Genomic DNA, 17,797 nt, shown 5'->3' with positions numbered 1-17,797 from the left:
AATAATAATAATAACTGTACCAAAATGTACCCTTTATGGATGTAACCTATGTAATGTAACCTAGTAGTTGGTATAATGCTCTATTCTACACCAATGTTTAATTTCGGAGCCAAAGAAACATTTGGACCTACGTTGTGTTATTTTTTTTTTTTACTTTATTAGTCTGAAACGTCTTTGCCCGATCGCTTCTGCTATGCTACTGAACTCTCACTACAGAAGCACGATGCCTTAAGCCCCGCACGAGCTGCCTCCTATTCTTTACTGTTATTTCGCAGAACCGTTCCCCTATTTGCTGCTCAACCTGGCTTTAGTCAGAAAAGAATTATTTTAAATTCAGTATGCCGTTCAACGTCCAATACAAACAAATTCAAACACTAGTATTTCACCATAGGTGTTGCTATTTTGACTATACTTTGTTTTTTTGTTGAACGGCCAGGGCTGCAACGACTCATTTTTACCACGTAGCCGGATAATCAGTCTTAGCTACAGAGGTTTGGTCCGAAAGGGAATTTTTCAAGTCTCAAAAATAATACGTTCGGATGTTTATAACAATTATCTGAAAAGCAAAGTTATACAAAATTGTTACCTTAGAAATTTATTTACTTCCACACATTTGCTTTAATCGTTACTCCCAGTTTGATTGGTATGGGCAGCAATTGAATCAATAATATGTATATACGTTTGCCGGTTGTTTTGCCTTCTTGAGAGGTTTTTTGAGCAAATTGAAATAAATGTTTACATTTCGTAACGTAACTATACGACCGCTTGTTGTTTGAGGATAATACAAATTGATTATACAAGTAATGTTGTAAAAAGTTGAATAAGCAATAAACTTACGCTAAAGTTACGAATACAACCAACAAGGATTTCATAAAGTCGTGAAATGTGTATTCTTCATTTATCACATCTAACCGCTAAGGAAACAATTATTTTTAACTGTAATTTTTCTAACCTTCTTTGAAAAACTAGCAGATTGCCCTACAAACACCTTGGAAAATTGCTTGTAAACATTTGCAAAATGATGTCATAAGGTTCTTAAAAACTACTGAAACTTTAGTGGAAATCTATTGAAAATCCCGCGCCCAGCGTCTGAAAACGACTATATGGACAGAGTATGAGTGTTTCTGGGAGAGGGAGCGTGAGCGCTTAGCGGCGGAGAAGTGACGCGCGCTTCCTATCGAAAACAGATAGATTTTGAAACTGGTCGTGAATACACGAAATAAAGTAAAAAATCTTAGTGTGACTTCTTTCTTTCTTTCGATTCTTTGATAAACTGTTGAAAATCGATAAAAAATAGCACTTCGAAAAAGTGCAAACAAAATAATTGAAGTTTTGTCTAAAACTTAAGGCAACCAGTGGCAAAAATCGTACAAAATCGTTCGATTATTCTGTTTAAAGACCATACTATGTTAAACATACCTATTTTTGTTTGAATACCCATGAAAAGTGGTCTAAAGCTTGTAATGTATATTCTGTTGAAACTAATGAAAATACCATGGCAACAGATGTAAATGTATTGTTGTTTATTATTCTGTTTAAAGACCATACCATGTTAAACATACCTACTTTTGTTTGAATACCCATGAAAAGTGGTCTAAAGCTTGTAATGTATATTCTGTTGAAACTAATGAAAATACCATGGCAACAGATGTAAATATATTAGTTGCATAATTTGAGTGAAACTGAAACTGTTTAAAAGATGCTAATTTTAATATTCTTCATGTTTTTTTTAGAATTTAGAAACTATTTTATTTTTTCAGTTCATTAAAGAAACAAGTAATCGTATAGTTACATTACGCACTGGATGTTTTCATACTTTTGCCCAAAAAATATTCGGTTTCAGCCATCTACTGTCCATTTTGATTTTTTCATAAAACTTACATTAAAAGTGAAATATTTGCTCCAGAAAACAGCAATGGTTTAATCGGATCAAATTATATCAACCATAGCTTGGTAATGTAATAAGATTTAGAAAAGAATGATATTATTCACATCCACAATTCGGATGGGCTTGATAACATGTACATGTAAAATATCGCGTTTTAATTCTCTTCCTTTTTTACAATTTTTGGATTCGCTACCGTTTCTATACAAATGCGTGTTGGATACTTAACTTAATTCATCTAACTCGATTCGTAAATTTTACTATATCATAAGTGTGTGGTTGTGTTCAGTGTAAAAATATGAATGAAAAAGTTTCAAATGAGTGTTTGCAGTTTTCTGACAAGGAGATATTTCGTTTCCATCACATGTTTAAGAAAAACGAAAGCAAAAGGATAAATAATCTCGTTTAAACTGCTCCCTGTTTATTTATTTTCGTAAAACTTGATTGTTTAGTAAGCTTTTTTCACTTTTTACAGTTATTTTTTCATGTTTTTTTGTTTTGTGAGAATGAGAGTTGATGTTTTATGTTATGTTTTATATTTTTTCTTCTTGTTTTGTTAATACTTTTGATATATTCGTCCGTTTTGCAATCTATAGAAGGGAAAGGGTGATATGGAGAGATTAAAATTTACGCTGATTAATACGTTTGTGTCTTGAAGCTTTCGATTGCATATTTCGACTTGTTCCCAAAAGTAAATAAAATGAAGAACACGGATTCGTACTAAATTTACCCTACAACGCTAGGATTTCACACTCCATTCATTCCTCTACTCCATTCATTCCTATTTATGAAACGAATAAACCATTTAATCAGTTTTTGTTATTTTTTCCAATGCTTGGAATGCTAAGAACTTCAATATGTAATTTGTTTTATTACATTGTTTGAAACATTAAATTTGGATCCTTTTTGCATGTATGACAACAAGCTAGTTTGATGAATTCACGCCGATTCTAAAAATTTAAATATACTAGAAGCAAAGTATGGGTATATAAACTTCCAAATACGTTTTTCCTATCTATGGTAGCCCATCAGAAATTCGAATTAAGAAAAAAAATGTGGTGGAGTTTACCTGTGCTTTAAATATTGTGGAATACTTAGTTACATTGGAATTTGAATAAAAAATGAAGTAAACATTTAGGTGGAGGTGAGAGCATCAATTTATCATAATTTTATCAATTGAAAAAAACAAGTCAGAAAAAATAGTGTTGAAAACATTATGTAATTGTCGCATTGTCGAGCGGGTGTAACGTATTATTGCTGTGGAATAAGTATACGTGAAAAGATGGGAAGTTTCTGTGTCAAGCCTTTTTATAAACCACCCGAACATGAAATCCATCGAAAGCCTTTTTCTGGCCAAAACACTTTATAAACAAGCATTTTATAATGTCTTGTGATAGGTAAAGCTATCGATCAATACATACCATAAAAACAGACACAGAAAACAGGGACAGAAGGAATACAAAATACAAAGCAAATACTGTACTGGTAATTCCAATGTAATTTTTCAACGGAAGGTGTGTGTAATCAGGTGATTTTGAAACCATCTGTTATTCGTCCCGTTGGATGATTGTGAACATCATAATCACATGTAGACAGATTATTTGTTGAATTATTATTGGTCTACATCTTGTGAATCATGTATGGAGACTTAATGTACGGAAAAAAAATCCTATCGTACATCATAGAATGGAAACAATGTGGCACCGAATCGTTGTTACTAAAAATAACAGCACCACAAAAGTGCATACTTTATTGATCGTTGTTTATAAAAGAAATGGCTACTTTTTTAAGGTTAAAAGATAAATAAATCATCCCACCAACAAAAAACAGTACGTTGGAATGGAGGTGGCTTTTGGAGTAATAATAGCACCACTTGCCTCGACACTAGCAACAGTAATAAGAGCTGCACCGATACTGAAATTGCGCGGAATTGTATTCTATAACCGCTACATAGATTAGAGTTCTTAAACATAAAAATGACAACAGTAGAAGTAGTAAAATAAGTGTTACCACCTGTTAACGCCGTTTGTCCGTGTGTACTGGTGCTGTCGATTAGCTGCCACTGTCAAACTTCGGTCTGTTGTACAACGTTACTCCATTTTACCTTATGTTGCTTCGGTTTCGTGGTGACACCGATGCTGGTGGTATTGATTGCAGTTGATGAAGCAACACTACCACTGAAGGAACCGGACACATTGGCGGATTGGGATGGCTGGGACGTGGGTTGAAGCTGCTGATGGAGATGAGGACGATGGGGATGGTGATCGTGGATAGACAGATTATGGCCCTCTTCGTATTCCGAGTCATCAATCTCGCACAGTTGCGTGGAGAGATCACTGTTGGAGTGATTCGAGCTGTTATGAGTGCGGGAATGGCTAAGCAGAGAGCTACCTTCGTCTTCACATTGAAGAAAAAAAAAACAATTGTGAAGAAATGGAAATAAATAATAGGAGTGTTTTGTTCAAGATGAATTAATCCTTACCAGTTTTTAAAACTAAATCGATATCACTGGGTTCGCGACGATTCCGACGCGTTTGCGGGAATCCATAAGACTCTACGTCTTCATCGTCAGATTCGACCAACTGATGCCGGCCAATCTCCAGGCCGTTCAACGACTTCCTTCCCGTCAGTGGCACATTTTCGCCCTCCGTTTCGCTCTGTATGTTATACTTCGGCAAGTAACTGTTCGGATGACGCAGATAACTATCAGCTATGTCCCGAAAGAATGATAGAAAGAAAAAACGTTATCAAAATTAAAGTTAACGTGTTTTAAATACCTGAATGAACCTTGTCTTAACTAGATTAATGTACAACAGAAACTTACGTGTTTTAACTTTTAAAGGCACTGCAGTATTTCAAGAAGCGAGGTAAATATCACAGTTGTTAGTAAGCATTATCAGGTTTACAGTTGAATAGACTAGCTTACCTGTGTTAAATCTATAATCTTCGCTGCCACTGTCGAGTGGATTTAGGCAGGATATGGAGGAGTTTTGCTCGAAGCCCAACGATAGCGGCTGTTCACTCTGATCACACTCCGAGTCGTCCACGTACTCCGATTCATTATCTTCGTTCAACGTTTCGATGTCTCGCGTCGAATCTATCGGACCTAGAACTGAGCAAATAGACGGACTTAAAATACCTGTACTAACTCATCCCATTCGAGTACCTGTTAAGGCTCTCCTAAATACTTACTCGGCGGAAGTAGACTTGTTTTCGGATGCGATTCATTGCTTTCGTTGCTGTGGAAGCTGGACGAGTCCGGTACTTCACTGCCAGGTACTTCCGTTATATTGGGTAAGGGATGATGGCCCCGACCCACCCAGTCGGAACAGTCCCAATGATAGGCGGCGGTGCTACCGTGATGTGACGGTGAATCTTCGAAACTATGCGGTGGCATCAGCATAGTTGGTGAGTTTTGTTGATGCAGTAGCCGTCCTGGCAATACGCCCATCTGAGCAGGTTTTAACTGCATTGGCGACACGCGGAGATGAGCGCCAACATGTGGTTGCTGTTGGATCTGTGGTTGATGCTGTTGTTGCAAGAGCGAATCGGAAGTACCACTTTGAGCAAGCCGCTTGAGGTCGTTATTGATCTTGTCCGTGAACGTTTGCAGCTGCATCTGTTCAGTCCACTTTTGTTTGTGAAGGGACTCAGTGTCGGAAGAGTTGGCACCACTGTTTAAGTTGACCATTTGCTGGGTGCAGGAAACTGTACCTTTCCGATATTCCGGAGGTACATTCTCAAGCTCATCTCCTGCCGACCCGTAGCTACGCAGAGTGTCCAGATTGTTGTACTGAAGTATTGCATTACAATAGAATTGATCAGCTGCATTATTACTACTCGGTGTATATGAAACAGGTCGTTGGTCACGCTGTATCTCTAGGTTACTCATTTTCGAGCCACGCTTATAACCAGATGTTTCTGATACTGGATTCAGCACTATACCTGTATTGGCTTCGTTGTTAATTTTCTCATGTCGGCTAGTGCGCCGCTTTTTGCGACACACACATGTTACACCCCAAATCACTACACCTAACAATACCACGGCGATTATACCCACCGCGACGAAGAACGCTTGTGATGTCACTCTCTTGAATGCGATGGTGAGTGCGTTTGTGTTGAGTGGATCACCACAACTAGCACCAGTCATCTCTGGCGGACAGATGCACCGGAAGCTGCCGGATTCGTTGATACACGTAGCCCCATTCCCGCACGGTTGCCGTACACATTCATCGATATCGGTCTCACAGAAAGTTCCACTATAGCCGTGACACATACAAGTTGGTCCGTCATCACCTTCCTCACAAACTCCTCCATTACGGCATGGGTTCGGAGTACAGAATCTGCCGTAATCACATCGTTTACCCGTCATTCGAGCTGGACAGTCACATGTATAGTTGCCGAAGCCTATTTTCGAACATTTACCACCATACAAACACGGGGATGAAGCACAAGGGTTTAGATCTTCCTTACAGTACGGTCCAGAGAAGCGCGAGTGGCACAAACATTCAAAGTTACCACCACCGATGTCTTTACAAGTGCCTCCGTTCCAGCAGGGTTGCGTTCCACAAACACCAAGCGGGAGAAGCACGGTTGTTGCATCACAACTGAACTCAACGTTTGCAAATTGACGCAAGCTAGCGACCGAGCTGGCTCCTTTCATGTGCAGCGGAACCGGTATCTTTGACAGACGGATATCATCCATACAACCGACGAAGCCTCGTTGAACATCTTGGAAGCCAAGTACGGTAGGATGCTGCTTTACTTCCGCACCGAAAAAGATATCGTCAGTTTGCAAGTTTAATACACCGTTTACTCCCGGTGCGTTCCCCTGTGCTACGTGTTTACCATCCACAAGTAGCTTGGCACTATTCCCTTCTCTATCCAGCCGGATCTCGTGCCACAAGCCATCTGAGACAAATATACTTGACACACTTACAAGACCCTCACCGGAACCAAGATCAAAGCGATACTGGATCATACCGTTCATGAACTCCAGGATATTAAAGTCCACCTTACCAGCCGAGTACATAATGGTGCCAGTCGGTTGAACCGTTCTTAATCGTAGACTTAACGCAAGTTGATCCTTCAAATTCTTCCTAGCGATTTCTTTTTCGATTCGGTAGTGCGCATAGCTTTTTCCACTGAATGATACCGGATTTCTCGGTACGTAACACGTTTCGTCGTTGCACAGTGAAATGTCCCGATCGCATTTCGGTCCTGCAAATCCTTCTCTGCATGTGCAATGATATCCTTGATCAGATGAATCAGGAATACACGATTTGTATGTTGGACAAGGTACTTTGGAACACTCGTTAACTGCATGCTGACACTTTTCACCTCCATATCCATCCCGGCATACACACTCCATACGATGTAAATGACGCGCAGAAACAAAGCTAGTGACGTCGGTTGATACCGGATGTATCAGTTTCGCATCAAGCACAATCTTGTCCTCGCACTCTCCGTGTATACAGAAATTAGGTAAGCACTTCGACTTGACCACCTCGTCGATCTGTAGTTTCGTTGCATCCTCTATCTCTTCCAGATTTTCATCGATTACTCGCCGTATCTCATATGAAGCATAAAATCCACCCGTTTGGCTTTTGCGTACAGTGAATAGAACGTCAAGATCACCATTGGCGTTCCGTTTTTCCCTTAGTCCATATGCCATCAAATGTGTTACGTTCCCCTGTTCCCGTCGAGTGCGATGCTGCATAAAATTGAGATTGTCATGGTTTGGTGGTTGTACTGAAATGATGATGATATCCTTGATCTTACATCCGATTGCATTCCGAACCGAGCGGATGAATCCTTTCCGGTGACTCAACACGAACGCTTCCGGTGATACCTTAAGGAAACGTATCACAATCGCATTAGTGAGCATCTCTTCGTTGATCAGCTCGACCGAAACCTTCACAATCGTGAAGGAGGCAAACTTTCCATCGGTAACGGTGACATTGACACGATAGTCACCTACATCTAGCCTTGGAAAAGCATAGATCACACCATCGTTTTTCGAGATGTTGAAGAGGTTTGTTGGCGAGTATAGTACACCTATCGTTGGTGCAAGCCCGTACGTAAGCGTATCGTACTGATCTTGGTCCGTTGCATACACTTTACCGATCACACCGCCTGGATACTCGTCCATAAAAGAGTTAATCGTGATGTCGAGCGGTGTAATCACGGGTGGGTACTGTGATTCTTCGATCACTTTCACCAGCACCCAAGTATCAGAGTAAAGGGGCGGAGTGCCATTATCAAACACACGAACCTGAAGCTGATAGCCATCTCGAATCTTACTGTTAAATCGTGTAGCAGTACGTAAAATTCCATCCTGTTCGATTCGGAACGATCCTCCCTCGTTACCGGACCTAAAGTCGAAGGTGTACGGTGCTGCATTTGGAGCTGTATCAGCATCCGTTACATCGAACTTCAATAGCGTGTGACCTATCTGTTTGTCCTCTTGTACGACAGCTGTGTAATTTTGCTGAGTGAACATTGGCGGATTATCGTTAGCGTCTGAGATCTCTATGTTCACTAGTACATATGCGGTTAGTGTTGGGACGCCATGGTCGCGTGCCTGAACTTCTAGTACATAATTCGATATCGATTCACGATCTAGTGTTCCCAAGACCGAAATATAGCCAGTGTCTCCTTCGATAGTAAACTGCTGCATACGATCACCTCGTTCGATTGTATAGCTGACTCGACCATTGTTTTCCGAGTCAAGATCATTCGCACGCACCTGCAGAATTCGATCGCCACGCTGAGCATCCTCACGAATTCGTGCGTTGTATGAGTTCTGCGTGAACTGTGGATGGTTGTCGTTACTGTCAGTGACCGAAATATTTACGGTAGCTAAATTACTGAGGGGAGGAGTCCCACCATCCACAGCCTGGATTGTAAGGAAATAGTCTTTCGCTCTCTCGTAGTCAAGCGAGTCTGCTAACGACAGTACACCACTCTTATTATTAATAGTAAATTTCCGATGTTCATTGCCACCGATAATCGAATAACTTATTTCCGCATTAATGCCAGTATCTTTTGAAGTAGCTAGCACTTTTAAAATTTCGGATCCGATTGCATTGACCTCCGGAACCGAAGCGAAGTAATGTTTAGACGTAAATTCCGGCGGATTATCATTAATGTCCTGCACGTTGATGATGAGCGTAGCAGCGCTTGAAAGAGATGGCAAACCGAGATCTGTCGCACTAACAGAAAGATTGTAAAGAGCCTTCAGCTCACGATCAAGTGGTTTGGCTAAAGTTATAATGCCAGATTCTGGTGCAATGCGGAAATGTTCGCGATACGAGTCCAGAAAAGCATACTTGATTTTCCGATTAATGCCAATGTCCGCATCGGTCGCGTGTATCTTTGTCACAAGTGTGCCAACTTCGGCGTCTTCGGGTAAAGTTACACTGTACGGATTCATGGAGAAATCAGGTGGATTGTCGTTCAGATCGGTTATTGTCAGTTCGATTTGTGATGAACATTCCCATCCCGGATGATCGCGGTCTTGTACGTGCGCCATTAAGCTGTACCGCGACTGGGTTTCCCTATCTAATTTACGCGCCGTCTTCAGGTGGCCGTGGTCTTTGTCCAGAATGAAATCTTCTGCTCCATTGCCGGTGAGGTAAAAACGTAAACGACTGTTGGCTGGTTCATCCATATCGTTGGCTAACACCTGCAACACGTGTGTGCCAGGGCGGTCACCTTCATTGAGCTGCTCCCGGTAACGATACTTCAAGCAGTAAGGCGGATTATCGTTCGCATCCAACACCGTAATCGATATGTTTGCAGTTGTTGTATACTTGCCATCGGTCACAATTACCTTGAGTTCGTACTCAGCGAGGTTTTCACGATCGAGTGCCTTCACAACGAACACCTCGCCGCTGTTCTTGATTTGAAACTGTGAGAATGCATCGCCAGAAATTATATAGTATTCTACATTTGTTTTTAAATCGACGTCCTTGTCCGTAGTGGCGATCTGCAGCACCACAGTACCAGGGAGAGCATCCTCACTAACGCTAGCCTGGTAGTGAAGCTCTTTAAATACCGGTGGACAATTGTTATAATCCTTCAATCGAATAATCACTGTAGAACGAGTTGTGTGTTTCGGTACTCCATTATCGGTAGCAAGTACCTGAAATTTGTAGTCATCCCGCTTTTCCTTGTCCAGTGGAATTAACGTCGTTATCCAACCGGTATATGCATCCACATCGAAGATGTTCACAATGTCACCAACGTCGGATGATAATGCATACCGAATATCACCATTTGAACCACTGTCTGCATCTCGCGCAGTTAGCTTCATGATCGAGCTACCTTTTTCAATGTTTTCCGCGAGTGCAAAAGAGTAAGGATTGCTTTCAAAAATAGGTGTATTATCGTTCTCATCTTGTACGTGTAGTATAATTTCCGTGACCGCCGTCAGTGGTGGACTTGAATCTGTCTCGGCAAGAATTGCAATTAGATGTGAGTCTCGTACTTCTCGATCAAGTGTTTTCGCTAGTCTCAGCTGACCAGCATCGTTGATCGAGAACTGAGGCTCTTCTAGGTCATCTGTCAGGATGCGATACTTGGCAGTTACGTTCCCGGAAAGGCGCAACCGTGTAATAACAGTACCCGGGAGAGAGCTTTCCAAAAGGAACAGTTTGCGATCTTTCTTCTCAAATAGCGGAGGATTTTCGGCAGAGTTCATGATGTAGATGTCTATTGGGACGTCAGAGTACAGTGACGGTGTGCCACCGTCGTGAGCACGTATGAAGAACTGGAAAAGTTGATTCTCTGGGAATCGGATAAGTAATAACGTGGAACGTTACATATAAATGTTTTTATGTTCCACTCGAAGCAGTATTCATTGACTTGCAATACAATTTTGAATAACATAAAATTTGTACAGTGTTAACACAAAACAATTACATTCATACAAAACAAGAAAAGCATATCATCGAAAAACAACTTACCCCATTGAACAGCACTCTTCTGCAAAAACAGTCCTCCCGTATTTTCATCCACCCCGAACAGCTCCTTAATTCCACTGTTTTGCGAGTCAAAGATCGAGTACTTCACAACAGAATTCTGATTATCGTCGGCATCTTCTGCTCTTACGCGGTAGAACGTCGTGTTAATGGTTAAATTGCCCTGGATAAGCGTCTTATACTCCCGATACTGAAATATCGGCTGATTGTCATTCTCGTCTCCAATACGAATCCGTACCGTACTGAATCCAACACGAGCACCAGCATCGACTGCCATTATCGGAACTTCGAAGTGTAGCCGTTCTTCTCTGTCAAGTTTTTTCTTCGTCACAATTTCACCTTTATCTTTGTCGATTGAGAAATACTCTTGCATGTCGTCCGATATGATATAGTAAGCCAACCTACCATACTCTCCAAAATCCTTGTCCGTTGCCTTCACCTACACACGGATTTGCAAATGGATAAAAAATAAAAAAAAGAAACTTGAATGGTTTCAAAAGAAAGGCTTTCGAGATGTTATAAGAAACGATTTCTATTAAGAGTTATAGTGCGAATAATATGGGTGTTATTATCCTTTTTTTCATTTTCATTATTAAAGTCGTTTTCTCATTTCGATTTCAGAGGAAATTAAAAAAAATGCATCATTAGTAAATATACAAAAAAGACCATTTAAAACAATTTAATATTAATGTAGGAACATTAATGTATGATTGCACTGTAAAGTAATAAGCAAAGCAAATTTCATTTCTCTTTCGAACAGGTATCAAGTAACAATTTGATTCATTAGGATGTTTTTTAGAACAATCCGAGAAGTGCATTAGATGCGGAGTTCATTTCATACCATAGTAGTAGCAGAAGCAGCTATTTTGCCATCGCTATGCATAAATCAGCATTTCCTCATCATGCACACTCATGACTACATGTATGTATGCTAGGTATTTTAAATGACTGTAGTAGCAAAGCAATTGGCGCAGAAGAACGACTACGACGACAATGATGACGACGTGTGGCTTAATTGCTTCCAATTTGCATTCCAATTTTCTGCTGGTAAACTTTTGTATAACAGCACAAATGTTGATATCGGTAGTTCAAGCAAACGGTTTACGGTTGTTCGGAATACATGGTACGGAATACATGGTTTAATATGAGTTGGTAACTTTGAACAAAACTTAAAGCAAACATTGTGCATCATACTGGCAATTGAAAGATTTGTTAGCAACAACACAAATGCATTGAGATAAATTAGGGTACGGTACAAGAAAAGGAGAAACACCCCGAGAAGTATGTTTTTTTGGAAACCCATCGTTGATGTGTAGTGGTGGATTCTTACCGTCGTCACAAGACGCCCTGCTAGCTGATTTTCGTCTACCTTTGCATCGTAGAACATGTGCTCGAACACGGGATTGTGCAGATTGGCCGGTAGGATCGTGATTTTGACACGTGTGAAGCTTGTGTATATGCCATCAGTTACTGATACGTTTAAAATAGAAACATGCTTCTCTGCAAAGTTCTGCATGTTGACCAGCGTGATGATACCGCTGACCGGATCGATGCCATACGTCTGCTGCTCGTTACCCTGAGCAATTGTATACACTAGCCGATCATGATCAATGTAATCTGGATCGGAGGCTGAGACCACGGTTACAAACTGACCACGGGAGGCGTGCTCGGATAGAACACAAGAATAGGAAGGTTGTTCGAATTTCGGTGGGTTATCGTTCATATCCATTACTAGATTGTGATAAGACAAAAAGAAAAAAAAAGAAAATGTCAAATAACATATTCATCGTGGTTTCATAGACGTACTGGCTACAACATGTGTTTCTAATGTAAGTTCAAGTTTATTTAAACTTACACTTTAACTGCTGTGTACGCATATTTTCAACAATACATATTATGAAAATAATTTGTTGAGCAAAAGACACCATGTGTATGGTGTGTTAAAAGGATATGGTGTAAAGATTGTTTTCTATAGAAAAAAAGGTGTTGAGTAAAGATACTATTTTATGATTTTACAACCTTGTAGTAAAATGGATTTATATGTTGATGGTCTCTTTGCATTCATCTAAAGATCTGAAGACCAGAAGGACAATTTTATTAACCAAACGACAAAAATCATACAAGCTATTTTGAGATAGGTCTCAACCTTAGGAAATTTATTCTATTCAATGATAAACTCCCTTCGAAGTTATTTATTAAAGCGATATTTAATTATGCTTCCCGAGTAATAGAATCGCTGATTCGTATTCACACTGTAAGTGCCTGCATGCTGTATTAAATTAGAACAAATTATGTCACCTTACCCGAAATCCAAACATGTGCTGTCGAACTTAGACTTGGTACACCCTTGTCCGATGCGACTACGGTAAAATGATGATGGCTAAGCGTTTCGTGGTCGAGAGATTTCTTTAGATAGATTACTCCATCAGCCGGATCCATGTGAAAATGCTCTGAGGTGTTTTTGGAATCTGTCTGGAGTGCATAGTTGATTACCTGGTTCATGCCTGCTTGTGAGAAAGTGTAAAAATGGGATTAGTAATTTAAACCGCTGCTGACATGCTTAATTTACAGAAAGTGCATGTAAAGAACATAGAATGGCTGCGCTTTGCAGGTCTGTGTCAAATAGAACGATTGAATGACCCCTTTAGCAGATCCATTTTTTCTACATCTGAGCGAAGTCGGTAAAAGGTTCGTGTATTTTTCTCTTCTTGTTTTATACTATACGAACACAATGTCGCCTGGAGCGGACGAAAGCTCCTTTCAACAACCGCAAGCGGTCATAACATAGGACTGGTTGCTGCTCTCATTCCATAAGCATACGGATTCTCAAGTACTGCCTTGGAAAACGTCCTCACACGTAATGGCGGCGCGTGGTCGAGTGTGACTTTCTTCGTTTCTGTACTCGCTCTGATGGATGTGGCATTACGCGTTTGAGAGTGACGATGGTGCTGGTTCTCATTAGATAAGTACCCGTAACATCAGAAGTACACCGACATGTCAATGATATTCCTGCTATGCGAGCAGTAATGAGGATTATATAACAATAAAAAAAAATACGAAAACCATAACAGAGTCCCAGGATATGGCAAGAGCTTCTGAACATTTTAAAGACGCAAATGAAAGCTGACAGCAAATGATGGTAAATGTTTCATTAGACTTACGATTCGTGCTTTTGGTGCGTAATTTTGCAAATGTGTGAATAAAGGAAACTATGAACAAAATCGGGAAGAATTACACATTCATTTGGAAACTTGATCTGAAAAGGGATAGTTTACGCTTGAGCTTGACTAATTTTTAGTATTATGTTCAAAGTCTTTTGTATTACGGAAGTAAAAGGAAGAAAACAAAAAAGAAATCAATCCTTCTACCTAAAATCCTGGAAAAACGTTGCAATTGACAAATTCTATGAAATTGGAGACGTTGCGAAAGCAGTCTGCAGCATTTTTGCAGTTGTACTAAAATGCATCATTATTATTATTTATTAACATACATATAAGCATATTATCATACACGGAAAACCGCCAATCAGAAAGCAGACCATTTTATCCTGTCATTCCGAACGATTAGACTCATCAATCATCGTGTCATTAACAAACTGGTTGGGTGTTTTGTAGACAAAAATTCTTCCAGATAATTTTTTTTGTTAAAAAATAATAATAACGGTATCTTTTGGTCTTAGCTTTTTAGGTCACGTTTGGTGCGCGAAGTGCATGAGCTAAGATACGATGATTTGGTTTAAGGTATGTGTGTTTTAAAAGCCAAAAGTGTGATGATCAGAACATGTGGGCAAAAGATAAACGAGGTTTAATACATTGAGCTGACTGTTTTGTCATGAATTGATTGTATAAACGAGGATCGCGAGGATACATGTCATCTAAACCACCAGCCAAGGTCATCTTCCTATTTTAACTTACCAGTGTCGTTATCCTTTGCTTGTACTTTCAGGATAGCCGTTCCAAAAGGTGCCCGTTCAGAAATGGTGATGTTGTAGCTGTCCTGCTCGATTTCAGGCGGGCAGTCGTTTACGTCCTGCACCAGAACTGACACAGGTACCTCAGCCGACACGCCAGATACGCTGTCTGTAGCTCTAATTAAAAGTTCATAGCTCTGACGCCGCTCGTAGTCCAGCTCATCCACGACGTAAATTGCACCTGGGGATTTTACATGGCGTAGTATGGGATTTTTTATTACATCCAGTGGAATTTCGGTTCGCGGTGATAAAGAAGATAAAATCGCCAAAGGCATCATTGCCATCATTATCCGTGGGTATTGAAGAATACGATTAAGATACCAGATAACACGGGCGCATGGAATGAGAAAAGAAGAAACGAAAACACATTTATTGTAATGTTATTATTTTTTCTAATTTAAAGGATCATCTTTCAGGATTTCATCTTTTGAAGGATGATTTTCGCAGTCAGACTCTTAACAGGCAATTTCAAGATGCTCGTAGTGTGATGCAATGTGCAATACGTTTTCATGCCACTTTGTAAACCATAATATAAAACAACTATTTGGTAACATGCTGGATCTGGTCTGGTCTGGTAGTGTTGGTCTAATTATTCACCATTGGTTTGCGTTTTATGTGAGAAGTAGTGCATTAAAATAAAAATAAGAAATAAAACATACAAACAGTTAAAAAGAATGATTAGAACCAAACATAAGCAGATACTCGAATTTGCCACCATGATGCTTCTTTCCCTTACAAAAGGTAATTATCATTTTTTTAATTATCGATGCGCAATCAAAACTGAGATAGACAGGGTGGTATGAGAAGAAGTAAATATGATGCATAAGAGGCAATTTACATGGTACAGAAGTGTTTCTAACCATCGATTGACACTTCGGCCATACGCAATGGGCGGTAAATATTAATTTTTACATTTCAGAATGTATATAAGATGGGTACAACGAATAAAAGTTAAATAAAACTAATTACATGCAAATTAGAATTTTTGCGCATGCATTCCTTTATGATGCTTATGATTGAGAATATTTTACAGTATATAGACATAATAGTTAACGTAATGTAGAATTTTAGTTTGTGTCTGCAACTGAGAAGAATCATTAAAAACAAACATTCTGAAAGATGCAAATTTTATAAAAATTCTAGTGTTTCTCGATTCTGTTAATACCTGTTTGACGCGATTCGTTTTTTTTCTACATTATTTAACCCAATGTAGATCTTACATAAAAGAGGCGAATGTCATCCAAAAGACCCTATTCATTAGAAAAAAATATTTTACATTACGTATCGTTTGTTTCTTTGTTACAAATGTTTATTTGTGCAGATACTGCGGTCGATCTACCTTATTCTTTATATATCTATCCGGTCGCCATATGTCAAACGATTGCAATATTAGACATTTTTTTATCAGTGCGTTACATGCGTTCTATTGTGATACTTTTTTCAGAGTTATTATATTGTCCTGACTTGAACAACGCATTTTCTGTTAGTGCAATTCCTGCATAATATTCACGATGCTCCAAATAGTGAAGTCATTCTTCTGTTTTACCGCCGCGACTGAAGAGAGTGTAAAAAAAATATGCGGAAGAAGGAAAAAATCGCAAAATCGAACAATACCGGCGGTGGATAGAGCTTCCTCTGTCCCTGGGTGGATACTTTAAAAAGTGTGAATTATTTTTCATTGCTTATCCTGTATTACACCACCGTGCAGAAGTTTGGCTCAGCTTCACTTTATACAAAGGTCTTGAAGAAAATTTCTTAAATGGTTTCTTTTAAAGTGTTTGTTATTGAAATCAAACACACCAGGCAAAATGCGTAGATTATTAGACCAGTTTATACGTTTTCGTACTTTTTCAAACCTTTGAAAAGATATTCCATAGAAGAGATAACATCTTCAAAACATTACTACAAAACAAGTTTAAATTTACTTTATTCCAATTATAACGGCTCTTTGGCTTGTTATCAGCCATGTATTGACTGAGGAGAATACTTCTTTCTCACTGCATTTCCTACTTGTCTTTTACCTTATCCTGGGCATGCTCGGTTATGATACTTGCAAAACGATTTATTGAGGGTAAAGTTAACAAAAAACAATCTGTTTCAAAATTAGTATGAATACAATTAACCGACGAATTCTTCCAACAAAGGTTTACCGCATCGGTAAAAAATTATTCAAATATTCTCTACTACTCTATACTCTAAGCGTAAAGCTAAATCTACCATCAACCCACCGAAAACTAACGTCATCCAAGAATAAATAATATGATAACAGGTATCTATTAAAAACTCAACAGATTGTCAAGAGTGCTAGCAGATGTCACGGTCTGGTGTATATTCACATCTATTAGAGAAACGAGTAAAATGTGCTCCAGGAGTGTTTTACGGATTGAAGTTTCGAAACAGGGGTGTATTGGGTTTACAAATTATATAATTTTTACCGAGCCCTTGGTTATAGGATCCAAGGCAAGGAAGGTCATGCAACTAGGTAATAACATGCTCTACTCTCTTATAGAAACAATAAAGTGGTCGAACAGTCAACCAAACATTAAGATATAAAATGTATAACCATACAGGATAAAAACACTTGTTGATGTTTGTAGCAATAGTGAAATAATATTGCATTGTACCGAGAAAAGCCGATCAGTTCACAGACGGAGAGGCGAAAGAGACCCAGGAGGTCCAAAGCCTCTCTATAATTTGACAACATCAACAACAGTTCACAGACGGATTAGCTCACATGAAAATGGACATGAAATGGGTTGGAACTTTCAAAACACTTTTATGCGAAATATACTCATAAACATATTCGCTTATTAAATTTCATGCGAATAACAATAACATCATGCGAAATACTGTAAACATAGATGTGTCCATAAAACAACGAAAACATTAACACGCAAAGCTGATATGCTGCACTGATACACCAAATTGCTACAGGACCATCCATAACGAAAAACGGCA

At 39.3% G+C, this 17,797-nt stretch overlaps 1 protein-coding gene across 1 annotated transcript in view; it reads right to left on the bottom strand.

The window, feature by feature from the left end:
• Positions 1 to 592: 592 nt before the first annotated feature.
• The window catches only part of LOC128298920 (fat-like cadherin-related tumor suppressor homolog), a 60,882-nt gene continuing 43,677 nt past the window's right edge, over positions 593 to 17,797 (bottom strand). Inside the window, exons 13-21 of the mRNA XM_053034734.1 lie at positions 14,784 to 15,020; positions 13,173 to 13,373; positions 12,200 to 12,600; positions 10,855 to 11,308; positions 5,078 to 10,675; positions 4,812 to 4,997; positions 4,710 to 4,730; positions 4,368 to 4,595; positions 593 to 4,282 (exon numbers count right to left, since the gene is read on the bottom strand). Coding sequence (XP_052890694.1) covers positions 3,951 to 4,282; positions 4,368 to 4,595; positions 4,710 to 4,730; positions 4,812 to 4,997; positions 5,078 to 10,675; positions 10,855 to 11,308; positions 12,200 to 12,600; positions 13,173 to 13,373; positions 14,784 to 15,020 — 7,658 coding nt within the window. The 3' untranslated portion in view covers positions 593 to 3,950. The remainder of the gene's footprint in view (positions 4,283 to 4,367; positions 4,596 to 4,709; positions 4,731 to 4,811; positions 4,998 to 5,077; positions 10,676 to 10,854; positions 11,309 to 12,199; positions 12,601 to 13,172; positions 13,374 to 14,783; positions 15,021 to 17,797) is intronic.

Source organism: Anopheles moucheti, chromosome 2 (assembly GCF_943734755.1).
Source record: "Anopheles moucheti chromosome 2, idAnoMoucSN_F20_07, whole genome shotgun sequence".
NCBI classification, from domain to species: domain Eukaryota; kingdom Metazoa; phylum Arthropoda; class Insecta; order Diptera; family Culicidae; genus Anopheles; species Anopheles moucheti.
Note: the sequence above shows the minus strand (reverse complement) of the source record. Positions and strands in the feature narration are given on the sequence as shown.